The sequence below is a fragment of the Rhinolophus hipposideros genome, assembly GCF_964194185.1.
Source record: "Rhinolophus hipposideros genome assembly, chromosome: 20".
Classification (NCBI taxonomy): Eukaryota; Metazoa; Chordata; class Mammalia; order Chiroptera; family Rhinolophidae; genus Rhinolophus; species Rhinolophus hipposideros.
In genome coordinates, this window is record NC_138066.1 from 10,403,374 (window position 1) to 10,418,830 (window position 15,457).

The window sequence follows — 15,457 nt, forward strand, 5'->3', positions numbered from 1 at the left end:
CGCATGCCCATCCCCAACTTGTCCAAACCTGGCGGAGCTCACAGGGAAGTGGGTGTGGTCTGGCCAGGAACCCCAGAAATCCAATCCGACTGAGTGAGCGCAGCCCCTCCCTCCCCATGATTGGCTAGCTCTCAGTGTTGTGGGGCGGGGAAAGGAAGAGATGGGAGCGGTGGAATGGTGGGATGGCGAAGAAAGAGCGCCAATCTTGTTCTGCGCAAGCGCAAATAAGCAACCAAGAGGGGGCGTGAGAGAGCGAAAGGGAGTGTGGAAGCCCCGATGCGCTGCTGAGCGCGAGCTGAGTCGCCAGCCTCGACGCCTGCGCCGTGGCCCTCAGGGCCCCGCGCGCGGCGGGCGGGTGCCTAGCGCGCCTGCGCAGTAGGCAGCGGCGGCAGGGGGAGGTGGAGGCTGTGGAGCGGCAGCGGCAGCGGCAGCGGCAGCAGCGGGTCCCGGGACTGAGGCAGCAGCGAGGGCGGCGGCGGGCGGAAGCTGAGGTGACGAAGGCAGCGGCGGCGGCGGCCGTTTCCCTCACGGTGGCGGAGACCAAGGCGGCAGCGGCGGACGGGGAGCGGCCCGGCCCCGGCCCCCTGCTCGTTGGCTGTGGCAGGGCCGCGGTGGGGCCGGCCCGGCTCCCGCCCCCCGCGGCTCCCCCTCCGGCTCCTCCTCCGGGGAGACGCCGGGGGGCTGGCCCGGCCCGTACTCAGACCGCTGCTGCAGCCACCGCCGGGGGAGTCGGAAGCGGTGGCGGCGCCATGGGCGGCCTGGCCTCTGGGGGGGATGTGGAACCGGGACTGCCCGTCGAGGTGCGCGGTTCCAACGGGGCCTTCTACAAGGTGAGGCGGCGCGCCGACTGGGGACACTCGTCTTTAGCTCCCTGCCTCCAGCCAGAGCGGGGAAGAGTGGGGCGGGATCGAGCTTCTGGAGCTGAGACCCGACCCTTAGAGCCTTAGACCCACGCTCCCACCCGTGCCTCTCCTGGGGAGACCTCTGCAAGTTCACCCCTTTCCGCTGAGTGTTGGCCGCTCTGTTACACCTGCTTTTACCCTCATCTCAGAGAGAATGAACATAAGGGCATTATTGTGCTTGGAGCAGCGTCCCCCACGCCCCAGAGACCCCATTTACCCAGCTTCGTATTGACTGACTTTTCCTGTTTCCTAGTAGACGACATAGCTTAGACCTTAATCACATCTTTTCCAAGCACATGGAGAATTCTCTTTATTCTTGCCCTGTTTTCCCCTTGGGAAGGCCGTCCCACGTTAGGTCCTTTCATCTTCCTCTAAGAGGCTCCTACCTACTGGCTCTGGAAGACAGCCTCCTTTCCGCCTTGTATTTCTGTTCCTAACCCGAGGAGAAATTGTCAGAATCTATGACATTTCGTATCTGACCTCAGAACTCTGGATTGTACCAGTCAAGTTGCCTCCTAGCCATAAGGTGGCACCTTTTCTCAAGTCTCTCACCCCACCCATTTATCCCAAGGTTAGCTGGTCTACCATTCCACCCAGGAATGGATTTGTATTTGTTACTACTTTGATCTCAGATACGGGTAGATCATTCATACAGTTTCTTCATCTTAAAGAATGTTAGCTCCATATTCATGATCTCTAAAAGGGGAATCTCATGAAAATTCCCTGTTTACTTTCTTAAGGATTTCCACTTCTAGACGACTTAGGGCCAATTCTCCCAGTTTGGGAATCTGATAGCCTTTTGTTTTTTGTTTTTTTTTCTTTTTAAAGAAGGGGACTATCTTTAAAAGATCCTTCTTTACATCAGCTCCTTCCTTGACCAGGATTTGGTTCCTTAGAGCTGCTTTTACTACCACCATCTTTATCTGTTCTGAATCCATTTTCTAGGACTCCCTCTTCCCCATTTAGGTTAAACCAGAGAGAGACCTGTCTTGTCTCTAAGGAATTTTTCTTTGTGAATGTCATTTTGAACCTCTTTGGACTTCATGCCTGGAATTGCCTCACAGACTTTCTTGATTCCTGTCTTATTCTTTCATTTGACGCTGAGGAGCAAGAGCAGAGATAGTTTCTCATAACATTATTTGTGAGGAGAGCCTCCTTTCCTTCACTTCCCCTCAAGCCTTTCTCCCATAATAGACCTCTTCACCTTTATGCCCTTGGAAATGACTTTCTCCAACTCCTTCCCTATGAAGTCACACCTTACTATGTAAAGGATTTCATATTTGCCCTTGGAGTGGAAGGTTTCTGCCCCACATTTAATTGATAAGTTTAGTGTAGTCATTTTTACCCACTCCAAATGCCTGTCTATTTCTGCCTTTATTCCCATACCAGATTTCTTTATATTCAGTGCCTATTTCTTTACGTATCTGTCTACAATCTTATTCTCTTGATTTAAATCTCTGACTTTTTATCCTAATATTTTTATGTTTCTGTGTAATCCCCAGGAACCACTGTGTTCAATGTCTGAAGGAAGCTCCCAGCTGATCTCTTCTGTCATTTTTTCTGCATACTTTCCTAACTCCTGGGATTTTTTTCTTCTAGCCTGCCTCCATAGCATTTCTGTTTTCTTTGGCAAAGTCTATTTCCTTTCTGATTCTGATAGAGTACGTTTGTCTCTTTTTATTCTTTCCCCCCCCAAAATTACATTACCTTTCTTGAAACATGCTTCTCATAAGATTTTAAACCCATTTCCCCCAATATCTTGTCCTTCATCTGGGCCTTCCCAAGCCCAGATTCTGGGTTCCAAGGAAAGTGATTCTTAAAATGAATCTGAGATCAAGATACAATATTTGCTTTTGTTCTAGGAAGCATGGGAGCCAAGCACAGCTGGGAAAGATTGGTATCCCGTTCAAATTAACTGTGTGACATAGCTAGGAAGGGGGATGTTTCCCTTTCCACATATAAGTGTCCAACAGAAAATCTTTGAATCTTTCCCTTTTTTCCTGGGGGCTATGGCAATGATAGACTTGAGTGAACTGGGGACAGGATACTTTGAATCAGAGAATAGAGTTTGGAGTTGAGCCAAAAACCAGGTAATGTGGATTCTTTGTCCTGGCCACTTTAGCATTTTCTGCCCCAAGCCTTAGTTAAAAACAACAGTAAATCCCTAAATTCAGACTAATTTTTCTTCAGCTTTCAGTGCCATATACTTACCCATTCTGACCTTGCTACAGATCTAATATTCATGACTCAGCAAACTTTGGTGTGGGTCAAGGAGTGTTTACATTGCTTCTAGAACTGTACATTTGGGAAGGTCCCTTTCTCCCCTATCAGAATTGAGTCCTATTTTTGATCTTCCCTGAAAGGACTGCATGTATCAGATTTGGGATCTAAGTTACTTTGTAGCTATCCCATGAGCTCTTCCTTTTCTGTCAACTTAAGGTATTTTATTCTTTGAGTTGTACTTCGCCAAGTGAAATATTTGTTTACCTTCCAGGGCACAATTATCCAAATTTCCAGACCTTGCCCGGATATCCTAATTCCTATTCTTTTCATAAGGAATATGGCATCCTCAGCTTCACCACGTGATTTTTACCCAGACCCTTCCTGCTTTTCTCCTAGGACTCCCTCCTCTCTATTGAGAGTCCAAGATTGGAAGATAGATTGAAGGTGGGGACCAATTTAATGTCTTCTAGAATGTGAGGAAACTGAAGTACCTATGAAGCTAGGGCTCTCTCTTCCTCTGTCTGGTCCTAGGCCCCATAAGCCAAAGCCAGGGTATGCCATGGCCACTGAATCAAGTCATTCTTTGGATCTAGTTGGCTTTCCAGAGATCCACTCACTAGTTCTTACCTTCACTTGCTTGTCTTCCTAATGAGCATGCACTGAGCAGAACTGGGAGCTCACTCTCTACCAGTAGTAACTTTGGAGAAAAAAATTGGGGTGATGTGGATGGAATTAAGGAGCAGAGACTGGTTTGGAATATGAAGTTGAGAAAACTTGTTTTGGAGAATATTTGAAAGAAAAAGACCCTGGAAGAATGAGAGGAAGTGACATTTGGTTGAACTGCTGAGTAATGCAAGGGAGAACTCCATCTGAGCTCTGCATTTCTGTTTGGGATCATGAAAAACCATGGGACTTATTCCTACCACTTCCTGAGGGCCAACTCAGACAAGTTGGAGGAGAATTGGCTTAGAGCTTGGAGTTATCTCTTCACGAAAGGGGCAAGCAAGTGATTCTCTTCTATCTCTTCCACTTCCTCTTATCTCATCCCTAGACTATTTTGAGAATCGCTAACTTTATAAACTATTTCTAAAGCTTGGAGATGGACATTTTGGATAAAGAATTGGATAAAGTCAGCTAAAAAGATTGGTTGAAAGGTCTCTAGAAATCTAGACAGACCCTAATAAAGGGGTAAAGAAGAGGGAAGGGACACAGTACTAGTGGTTGTGGGAGGAGGGAGGAGGATGCTAAAGGAGCTAAGAACTGAAAAGGGGAAGAGGGACTCAGGTAAATATGAGGAGTAAAAGTGCCACAGAAGGTCTGAATGGAGAATAGTAGGTGTGGGTATTGATGTAGCTGAATGAAAAGTGGAAAAGAACATTTCAGGGAAGAAGAATGGCAGAGAAAGCTGAAGCATGGGTAAGTAGGAGGCCAGGCAGTACCAGGAGTACTAATGCCTTGGGCAGTAGTAAGGCTCCCTAACAAGATCCATACGGAAAGAAGAGAAAGATAGCTTGTATCAAGAATAAAATTTAGGTTTAGATTTTCCCATCATAAGGAAACAGCAGTATAGGTAAGTGTTTATGATTGACCAATTAAGTGAGATGAGAGTGACATAAATGTGCATTTTTGGTGTTTTCTCTCCTAAGCTCAGCTTTCCTTAGCTGCAAAGCTCAGGAATAGTTCCTGTTTATTAATTAGTCTCCTAAAATTCCTAATTTTTTTTTTAAAGATTTTATTGGGTAAAGGGAATAAGACTTTATTGGGGAACAGTGTGTACTTCCAGGACTTTTTCCAAGTCAAGTTGTCCTTTCAATCTTGGTTGTGGAGGGTGCCATTCAGATTCAAGTTGTCGTTTCAGTCTTAGTTGTGGAGGGCGCAGCTCAGCTCCAGGTCCAGTTGCCATTTGTAGTTGCAGGGGGCACAGCCCACCATCCCTTGCGGGAGTCAAACCGGCAACCTTGTGGTTGAGAGAAAGCGCTCCAACCAACCGAGCCATCCTTGAGGCAGCTCAGCTCAAGATGCCGTGTTCAATCTTAGTTGCAGGGGGCGCTGCCCACCATCCCTTGCGGGACTCGAGGAATTGAACTGGCAACCTTGTGGCTAGCTCACTGGCCCATGTGGGAATCGAACCGGCAGCCTTTGGAGTTAGGAGCATGGAGCTCCAACCATTTGAGCCCCCGGGCCGGACCCCCCCAATTTTTAAAAATAGCTTAATTGATGATGTAGATGCCTGATCACTGCACTGTACACCTGAAGCTGAACAATAATGAATGTCAACTACAAGTTTATATATATGTATATGTATATACTTACAAGAAGCGGAGTACAGCATTAGGAATAGAGACAGTGGAAATGTAATGGCTCTGTGTGTGATGTCAGAGGGATGGTGGATGGGGGTAGGGGGGTTGACACAGTGTGAGGGATAAATATGATAAACGTCTAAGTATTACTTTGTTTTGTGCACCTGAAACTAATAAAAAATAGCTTAATTGAGGGATAATTGACATACAAGGAAGTATATATATTTAAAATGTACAGTTTGTTAGGTGTGTGTGTGTGTATATATATACACATATATACACACACATACATATGTGTATATATATATGTATGTAATATGTATACTATTATAGATTATCACCACAATCAAGATAATGAACATTTCTATCACTCCCAGAAATCCTCCACCAAATGCTGATCGCTTTCTGTCATTACATTAGTTTGCATTTTTTTGACAGAAGTGAAAGGCAATTCAGTCGAGAAAGGATAGTCTTTTCAACAAATGGTACACAAACTGGATATCCATAGGTGAAAAATGAACTTTAATCATGTCTTGCACCATATGTAAAATTTAACTCAATGGATCATAGACTAATGTAAAGTAAAAACTATAAGCCTTCTAGAAGAAGACAGGAAACCTTTGTGGCTTTGGATTAGGCAAGTTTTCTTATACATGAGACCACAAACTCATTCATAAAAGGACTAACTGATAAACGGGACTTTATCAATAACAATCTTTAATTTTGAGTATGTGAAAATTGGGAGAGAAGATAGAAAAATTGGGAGCATAGGATTGAACACATAATTTTGGCTTCCTCACTGAGACCATAGAAATAGGAGGAAGACCAGCTAGCTATTCATCCCTGTTCTCTCTCGTCATGATCTCAAGATTGGGATCTTCTACAAATTTTACTATCCTTTTCAAATGCTTAGCAGTGTCATAGTCTAGCATTCAGAAACCTCCCATCTTTTAAATCCTAATTTTTCCTTCTGTAAATTGTGTTCATTGTTTTGAATTTTTCCAAAGTTCTGTTTTCTCTTAGGACCCAAGCCTCAAGACACCAAGTTTGCTCAGGTCTCTTGCTGTATAGGGGAGTTAGACCCTTCTATCTCTTGGCAGATCCTGCTGTCCTCTAGGTGTACCAGGATAGCCTCACACTGTCTCATGGGATATTCTTAGCCTTGCTGAATGTTGTTGGTATTTTAATTGAATTCTGGCAAGCTGCTCAGCACAACAGGAGGCAGATAGATAGGGAGGCCCCTATGGGAGCCATAGTTGACCACCAGTTTCCCGGCTGTTTTGATGGCGAGTCATGTTGCCCCCTTCTACTTACTTGCTGTCTCATCTTCTGGATTTTGCCATTTCTCTTTCCATGCCAATATCATTCCTTTTTCCTTACCTCAATATTCATATTCTTTCTCCAATATAGCCCTTTTCTGGCCCTGTCTTTAGATTGCTTGTGTTAAAGGGCCTCTGAATGTCTCTTCCCTTAATGGCTGAGGTGGTGGTAAATTGTTCTCTTTTTTTTTACTTTGTTCTAAAACTCATTCTAGGGCTTTGTGAAGGATGTCCATGAAGACTCTGTCACCATCTTCTTTGAAAACAAGTAAGACCTTGGGAATAGAGAATCCAGCATAATAGGTCCTAGAAGGAGAGTGGAGAAGAGGGGGCGGCTGAGTCCCATGAGGCATGTAATGGGTGGGGGAGAGCCAAGGGTGTGGGTGGGCAACTTTATATGGATCCCAGGAGAGGAGAGGGCTGAAATTTGGTGAGGGTAGGGGGCATTTGGCCCAGTATTTAGACTATAGCAAGAGACAGATGATACTACTATGGAGCAGGATCTGGGGTTTAGCCTCTAATTACTGGGGAAGATGGAAATTATCCAGTGATTTCGGGCAATAAACCCTTCCTGAAGAAATGGGCAACCACATTAGCCTGAATAGTTTTCATATCACTTTTGTTTTGCAGCTGGCAGAGTGAGAGACAAATTCCTTTTGGTGATGTCCGGCTACCCCCTCCAGCTGATTATAATAAGGAGATCACAGAAGGGGATGAGGTGGAGGTAAGGGCCATAGTGTCCATCCTTCTAAATGTCACTTTTCTCACTGCATCTTCGTTACCCTGATAACCATTATCCTAGGCTCCTCACTGGTTGGTTCATTCTCCTTCCTACCCAAGCTAAGCTACTACATCCAGCCAGGTAGCCTATGGACAAGTGAAATGCAGCAGTTCCCTGTCCATCTCTGTTTTGATCAACCAAATTCTCAGGGAACTTCCCAGTTTCAGGGGATTGTCCACCTTTCTTCCATTTATGATAACAGCATTTAAAATCCAGTGCCCTCTGATTTTTAATTAGCAGCTCCTTCCTCTAGTTTCCTTTATCTGGGTTTAAGGATACCTCCTAAGTGTTTTGACGCTTACGCCATTCTTAATGTTTTGGCGTGGTCCTCAGTATTTTTTATTTTCATCTTTTCAGGTTTATTCTCGAGCTAATGAGCAAGAACCTTGTGGCTGGTGGCTGGCCCGGGTGCGGATGATGAAGGGAGATGTGAGTGACGTGAAGGCCTTTGGGGAACTGCTGAAACAAACATTTTAGTCATAGAAAGAAGGGAAATAGAAGCTCAGGTCATAAACAGCTTCTCCTTTTTTTCATTTTGTCAGTTCTATGTCATTGAATACGCTGCCTGTGATGCCACTTACAATGAGATTGTCACTCTGGAACGGCTTCGGCCAGTTAATCCCAATCCCCTTGCAACCAAAGGCAGTTTCTTCAAGGTTACCATGGCTGTTCCGGAGGACCTGAGAGAAGCGTGAGTACCGGGGGTTGGGAGTGGTGGGCCCTCACCGTCCTCATCTCTGCCCTTACTTTCCCCAGGCCCCACTACCAGTTTCAGTCTTCTCTGTTCCCTTGGCCCTCTAGAGCCTTTCTTGCTCCCAGTTTCTCTCTTTCCTCGTTCCTGTTCTTTTGTTGCAGTTCTTCCTCTTTTCTTATTTTTCTCTGTCCTTCTCTCCACTGCACGTTTGAATGTACTTTACATTCTGCCCTCTGCACAGAACTGCACCTTTCTCTTACTTCTGCAGCTGCTCCAATGAAAACGTCCATAAAGAGTTCAAGAAAGCATTGGGAGCGAACTGCATCTTTCTCAACATCACAAATAGTGAGCTCTTCATCCTGGTGAGTTTATTCTGCCTGAATTTCACTAAGCTCTTTCAGCAATTTTTCCTTTTCCCCTTTTAACTCCATTGTAGAAGGGGAGAAGCTAAAATGTGCTTACATTTATTTGTCAGAGAGGACTTTATTGCTCCTGACCCTTATGGGCCCAGGTAGCCCTACCTTTCCTTAGTCTTCCTCATGTCTGACCTTAATTTTTTTTTAACCTGGTCATTATATTGCAGTGTGGGCTGGGACCTTCCCATGCATATTTAGACTCTCAAAAATAGACTGTACAGTTCTCACCTGGCCTGGCTGCTTAAAATCACTTCCCTTAGGCACCCAGGTAGTAGGCCTTTGTGAGGCTGACAATGATTTTCCTCTTCCCTAGCTTCATTTCTTAACTCCCACCCTTTTCCAGAATCTCAGGCATCCTGATTCCCAGTTGCTGGCTCTTTCACAGTGTGTATTCAGTCAGTTTTAATGATCTTCGTTGGTTTCTTCCCAGTCAACCACAGAAGCCCCTGTGAAGCGGGCGTCCCTGTTGGGTGATATGCATTTTCGAAGCCTGCGCACCAAACTGCTACTCATGTCCCGCAATGAAGAAGCTACCAAACACCTAGAGGTAAATTTTGGCTCCACTTACTACTGAATATATTGGTATGATTGTCCTCCTCCCTTCCCACCTCGTCCTCCACCCATGCTCTTATGTTTACAGAACAAAAAGACTAAGATCTTTCTGGGCTGTTATAACTGGGTATGCTATTTTATCCCAGACTCCTCCAGATGGCAGAGCTCCATTATGTTATAGTATAGTTGTTTTCAAACTTTATTTTGAGCCATGGGACCCTTTGATCAGTGAAATTTTACTTGAAAGCACAATGCATAAAGCAGTCAGAGCAGCAGAAGGGGGTGTGGTTCTTTCTTCCACCAGCATCCCCCACATCACTTCTGGGAACCAAAGCACTTTTTGGGATATGTTTGAGAACCATTTGTACACTGGAAAGACCACGGGACTTGGAATCCTAAGTCTTACTTTGTCAGGTAATTGACCTTTGGCAAATCATTTTATTTTACTGAGCTTTATCTTCATTTGTGACAGTGAGGTAGTTAGACGAGAATATTTCTATGAGGTTGGAGTTCTGACATCTTAGGATGGTCAGATTCCCTTAGATATTATGCTATCCTAAACAAGTAGGGTGTGTGTTTGTGTTTTGAACATGCGTTTTCAATTATCAAGTGAACTGATATTTTTGGGAAGCTTTTCTCTGAGTCCGTGCAAATCTGGATCATGGTAATCTCTCACTTCTTCAGGGATTTGCTGTTACCCCCAGATAATTCAAACTATATCTGCTCCATTTCCCAGTGAACAGGTTTCCTGGTGACAAAAGGTAAAATATTCAACTCTTCTAGGACTTGGCTGTATTGATCTATGTGCTAAAGTGTACCAGATAGCTAAGTTAACCATAGTTACAAGGTCTTAAGAATAGGGACATGTCTTTGTTTTTGAGAAATCTTGACTGTTTTGTTTTTTAAAAATTATTTTAAAAATATTGACTGTATAAAAGATAAAAAATAATAACAAGCACCTTTGTACCTATTAGGCAGTTTAAGAAAGAAAACCCTTGGCAAACTTCTAGAAGACACTTGTAAATCATTGTAGGTTCTCTCCCTTCCCTCTCTAACTCAGTTATTTTGAATGCCCAACTTAGTTCCTTTCTCCAGCCTTCTCTTCTTGCCTAGTGTAAATCCTTGCTATAAATCAACTTCATCCATCTTGAAAGTAGGAAATCATGGATTGTGATCTGGGAATGTCCCCTTTCAGACATCTTTCCTATTTGGTGCTTCCCACATAGGATTCACTCTTGTAGAATTTTTCCTGTCTTCCTGCCTTTGTACCCAGGGATCCCACAAAGGACTGGTTAAAAAATTTAGTATGGTGTTCCATAGGCTCCTTTTTGTGCTTTTCTTAACCTCTTGCTTTCTGTTCAACTTTTCGGGTTTTATTTTGGGAGTTGATGTTAGCTTGGTTAAGGTGATCATTCCTTACACTTACATTTACCTGTGAAAAATCCTTGCTCACCAGTCTTATTTAATCCTTTCCTGATAGTGTGGAAATAGAGTAGCTCAGGTGTAATCATTTAGCATATGACAGAACTGAGGCACAGAGTAAGTGTTTTGTTTAGGATCACACAACCAGATAGTATTAGAGCCAAATCCAGAACTTTGGTGGCTCCCAGCCCAAACTCTGTCCTCATTTCTCCCCTCCTGCAAAGCCGTTGGTATTTGGAAGGTAGGAGTGGAATGAAAAGTTAATGAATTCTCCACACAGGTCCTAGTGGTCAGCGGACTCCAGGGTGGTTTTAGCTTATTTTCACACATTTTTTCTTACTGAAGTTATGCACAGTGTCAGGTGCCTGGGACAGGTGTTCTGAGATTCCACCACCATGATTCCTATAGTGCCTTTTCCTTTCAGACCAGTAAGCAGTTGGCAGCAGCATTCCAAGAGGAGTTCACAGTGCGAGAGGACCTGATGGGACTGGCAATTGGGACTCATGGTGCCAACATCCAGCAGGCCCGAAAAGTACCTGGGGTGACCGCCATTGAGTTGGGTGAAGAGACCTGCACTTTCCGCATCTATGGGGAGGTCAGCAGAAGATACCTGTCATCTAGGTCTCTTAGGGAAAACAGAGAAGAGAGGGTGGAGTAGGAAGGAAACCTGAGTCATGATCTCCCTCCCTGACTTTCATGCCAATATATTTTCCCAAAGACAGAGTGGCAGGAAGATCACTGTTTGAGAACCAGGTCCTCTGTTTTCGTAACACCCCACTCCTCCAATTTTAGACTCCCGAGGCGTGCCGACAGGCCCGAAGCTACCTTGAGTTTTCCGAGGACTCTGTGCAAGTGCCCAGGAACCTGGTTGGTGAGTTGGGGGTGTGTACATATAAAAGAGAATATAGTTAGGGGCCAGAAGTGAGATTCTCAAAGTAATTCTGGGCTTGGGACCGCCCTGTGGACTTTAGTTTCATAAAGACAAAGCAAACAATTTGTAGTAGGAGTGACAACAAAATGGAAGAATAAATTTCTAGGGATTGTAATATTTTGTCCTTTGGAAACTCAGCAGGAACCTAGAAACAGGAGAATAAAAACAAAATCTATATATAGAAGCTGGAAGACTGTTTATCTTAACTGTTTTGACTCTTTTTTTTTCCTTAAAAAAAAAATGAGGCCTAATTCCTCCTTTGTTCATTCAGGCAAAGTGATTGGAAAGAACGGGAAAGTGATCCAGGAGATTGTGGATAAATCTGGTGTGGTGAGGGTTCGAGTAGAAGGTGATAATGACAAGAAGAACCCCAGGGAGGAGGTATGGGGCAACTGCGCCTAGAGATTGGTGTCCGGAAATAGGTGGGATGGTTCACAAAGCCATTCTCTGAGGGGTGGGATTTCTAGGGGGTGGAGCATGGAATTTCTGTTTCCCCCGAGTAGGTGTAGAACCAGCAAGATACCATTAGTTGGCCTTCCATTGGAGACAGGCTGGAGTTAATGCTTCATTCTACTCTCCTAATCCATCTGTCCTTCCCTCTGCTTTCCAGGGAATGGTTCCCTTCATATTTGTTGGCACCCGAGAGAATATCAGCAATGCTCAGGCTCTGCTGGAATATCACCTCTCCTACTTGCAGGTACCCAAGTGGAAGCCCGGGAGAGGAAAGAGCAAGGTGTAGCAAGGGGACTGAGACGATTAGTGGATAAATTTAGGAGTAGTGGTGCCCAATTTCTCTCTCTGTTGGAACAGAAACCGCTGGGTGGAAATTTGGGGCTGTGGGGTTGGATCCCAGAGTTTTCTTTGTTTAGCCGGTGTCTTCCTTCTTACATTCCTGAGAGTTTAGCTATGTAGGGATGATGGGGGCAGAGAAGCATGAAAGGAGATTGTTCATTGACCTTATACTTATTCTTTCTTCTGTTATCTTCCTGCATCTTTTACCCAACCAGGAGGTGGAGCAGCTTCGCTTGGAGAGGCTGCAAATTGATGAACAGCTTCGTCAGATTGGGCTGGGCTTTCGCCCTCCTGGGAGTGGGCGGGGCAGCGGTGGCAGTGACAAGGCTGGATATACCACGGATGAGAGTTCCTCCTCCTCCCTGCACACCACACGAACCTATGGGGGCAGCTACGGGGGCCGGGGCCGGGGCCGGAGGACAGGTGGTCCTGCCTATGGTGAGACAGCTATGGGGGAGGGAGGCAAGTACTAGTGGGGCTTGTAGGGAGAGGCAGATCTGGGTGGAAGTTTGAGGAAAGGGTGATGGAGATGATGAAGAGATGATTGGCAGGGGGACTTGTGAGTGAGAGGGAGAAGTCTTCTAGTTTTGTGGCCATGATGGGTCCTGGGATGGGGGGCGTGACCTAATTGGACCCCATTGTGTTCTTCAGGCCCCAGCTCAGACCCATCCACAGCTTCTGAGACTGAGTCTGAGAAGAGGGAAGAACCCACCCGAGCTGGGCCAGGAGATCGCGATCCCCCAACCCGGGGGGAAGAAAGCCGGAGGCGGCCAATTGGGGGTCGGGGTAGGGGACCCCCACCTGCTCCCCGGCCCACCTCGAAATACAACTCTTCATCTATTAGTTCAGGTACCAGTACCAGACAGCTGGGTTCATGAATATAGGCCAAAAGGAAAGATGGTGGACACCTGACTCTCAGTTCCTCCTCTTCCTCTAACCAGTGCTGAAGGATCCAGACAGTAATCCCTACAGCCTGCTGGACACATCTGAACCAGAGCCCCCGATTGATTCAGAGCCTGGGGAACCGCCCCCAGCAAGTGCCAGGCGCCGCCGCTCCCGTCGCCGCCGCACTGACGAAGACAGGACCATCATGGATGGAGGCCTGGAATCAGATGGGCCCAGCATGACAGAGAATGGCCTGGGTAAGTGGTGTACCTGGGGTCTGAAAAATTAGAGCTGGGCGAGAACTGAGGGATGGGAGATTGGACACATAACTTGTTTTTTTCCTGCTCCATAGAAGATGAGTCAAGACCTCAGCGTCGTAATCGGAGCCGCCGCCGCCGTAACCGTGGTAACCGTACTGATGGATCTATCAGTGGAGACCGCCAGCCAGGTCAGCTAACTCTGGATGCCACCAGCTTCCTTCCTCAGAGCTGAGAGAGTGGGATGTCTCTTATGAAAACGGGGGGTTGGGAGTCAGTGGGTCTCTAGGGACTGGATACCTGGGTTCCTTCTGAAACTTTTGGTCTTCCGCCTTCCCCAGTGACTGTGGCTGACTATATCTCCAGAGCAGAGTCTCAGAGCCGCCAGCGGCCACCTCTGGAACGCACTAAACCCTCAGAGGACGCTCTTTCAGGACAGAAGGTAGGCAGGCAAGATGTCATTTATCCCGCCCTCCCCTTTGTTTTGTTCTTTTGGAGCAGGGGGCAAAAGAAAATTCCCCCAAGAAATCTCACTAAATTGTAGAGAAGGCTATGTGATGGAGCTTAGACTACATTTAGAATCGTGGACAATTTGAATAGAAGAGAGAGGGAAGTTTGGTTCGCATGTTCTGGAACCCAGTAAGAGTGACTAGAGAGTCAGATCAGAGGACCAACCCTTGGGTCACTACATGCCAGGAGTGTAAGGAATGTCGTTACCTGAATTTCTACTGACCACTTTCTTTCTCTCCATTTTTCTTTCCCACTTTCCCCTTAGGGTGACTCTGTCAGCAAGCTTCCTAAGGGCCCCTCAGAGAATGGGGAGCTCTCCGCCCCCCTGGAGTTGGGTAGTTTGGTGAATGGGGTTTCATAAAACCTCCAGCCTGCATCCCTCCCTTCTCCATCTCGCTTGCTGCCCAACACCATGGCCCTCACAGGCCCGACTGACCTGCGCTGGAGCTGCTCTTATCTAGGGGGGCGGGGGGTGGCACAGCAGCTTGGGTCCCCCCCAACCTCCAGGAGCTATTGGAGGGGTGTGTAACAGGGTCATACCCCCTCCCTCTTGTCCACCCTACCCCCAGGGTGAGGGGAGCCTCTCTCCTTCCCCATCAGACTGGATGTGCCTTTATCCTCTAATGCCCCAATCTCTCTCTGAACACCCCCATTCTCCACCTGTTGGTGCAGGGTGCTCCTTGACCCACCCAGATTTGACAGTTCAGGGGGGCGCCCCTGCTATCCCTCCTCCCATCCTGTACCCCCCATTTCTGGGGCCTCATCACTGTGGAAGACGGGGATAGTAAGGGTATAAGTGGGTGGGAGGCATGGGGAAGGTTTTGGAGTAGAACCAGGGGCGTGTATGAAGGGGGGTGACAAGGTCCCCCAGGGGAAGGGGGACCAACCTTGTCTGGTGGATGAGAAGGCGTATTTATTTTTCACTGTACAGTATTTAAAAAGAGAATAAAAAAATCCAAATGGCTCTCTTGTGCCCAGTTTGGTCCAACTGTTTTCCTAGGTCTGATCTGCCCTGTCCCCTGGCCCTTGTTTCCTGTTTCTCCACACCTGGCTCCTTTAGTGTTCCAAAGATGGTCTACTTTGGAATTCCTGACGTTCCTAAGTTCCCCAAGCTCAGGTACCCTCCTGGTCTAGAGAAGAGTGGCTTGTGTCTTTGCTGCATCTCCCCTCCCCCAGGTTTGCTGGTAGATGGAGCTGGGCCACTCCTATACCCTGAGTCACAGCAGGCTAGGTAGGGCTGCTCCAAGCTGGAGCTGTTCCTGCTAAGAGCTGGGAGCCAAGTGGAGCTCTTAATCCGATTACCTGAGGCCTGGGGCTTGGGCTTGGCCTTGGGCTGGAGGAACAGGGTTCCCTCATGACAACCTCTGGGACCTAGGTGTGCAGCTCTCATTCCTGCTAGTTCTCTGCTCTGGATCCAGGTTTCTTCCTTCAGCACCCACATCACTGATCTCTCAGCCCCAGGGTAGTTTTCCT

General features: G+C 46.7%; 1 protein-coding gene across 1 annotated transcript; it reads left to right on the forward strand.

The window, feature by feature from the left end:
* The first annotated feature begins 397 nt into the window (after positions 1 to 397).
* Positions 398 to 14,960, forward strand: FXR2 (FMR1 autosomal homolog 2). The gene is made up of 17 exons (XM_081029718.1): positions 398 to 830; positions 6,960 to 7,012; positions 7,375 to 7,468; positions 7,883 to 7,954; positions 8,068 to 8,216; positions 8,488 to 8,581; positions 9,066 to 9,182; positions 11,034 to 11,204; positions 11,402 to 11,480; positions 11,812 to 11,921; positions 12,151 to 12,237; positions 12,548 to 12,770; positions 12,984 to 13,181; positions 13,274 to 13,474; positions 13,570 to 13,665; positions 13,816 to 13,916; positions 14,250 to 14,960. Exons 1-17 carry the CDS (start codon positions 750 to 752, stop codon positions 14,343 to 14,345), a joined length of 2,022 nt encoding a protein of 673 aa, XP_080885844.1. The 5' UTR covers positions 398 to 749; the 3' UTR covers positions 14,346 to 14,960.
* Positions 14,961 to 15,457: the final 497 nt, after the last annotated feature.

Bases quoted from the DNA above. Each gene is read 5' to 3' on its own strand.
- FXR2 (XM_081029718.1), top strand. From the start codon at position 750: ATGGGCGGCCTGGCCTCTGGGGGGGATGTGGAACCGGGACTGCCCGTC. The intron at 11,922-12,150 runs GTATGGGGCAAC...TCTGCTTTCCAG, and splicing joins AGAAGAACCCCAGGGAGGAG to GGAATGGTTCCCTTCATATT. The intron at 12,238-12,547 runs GTACCCAAGTGG...TTACCCAACCAG, and splicing joins ATCACCTCTCCTACTTGCAG to GAGGTGGAGCAGCTTCGCTT.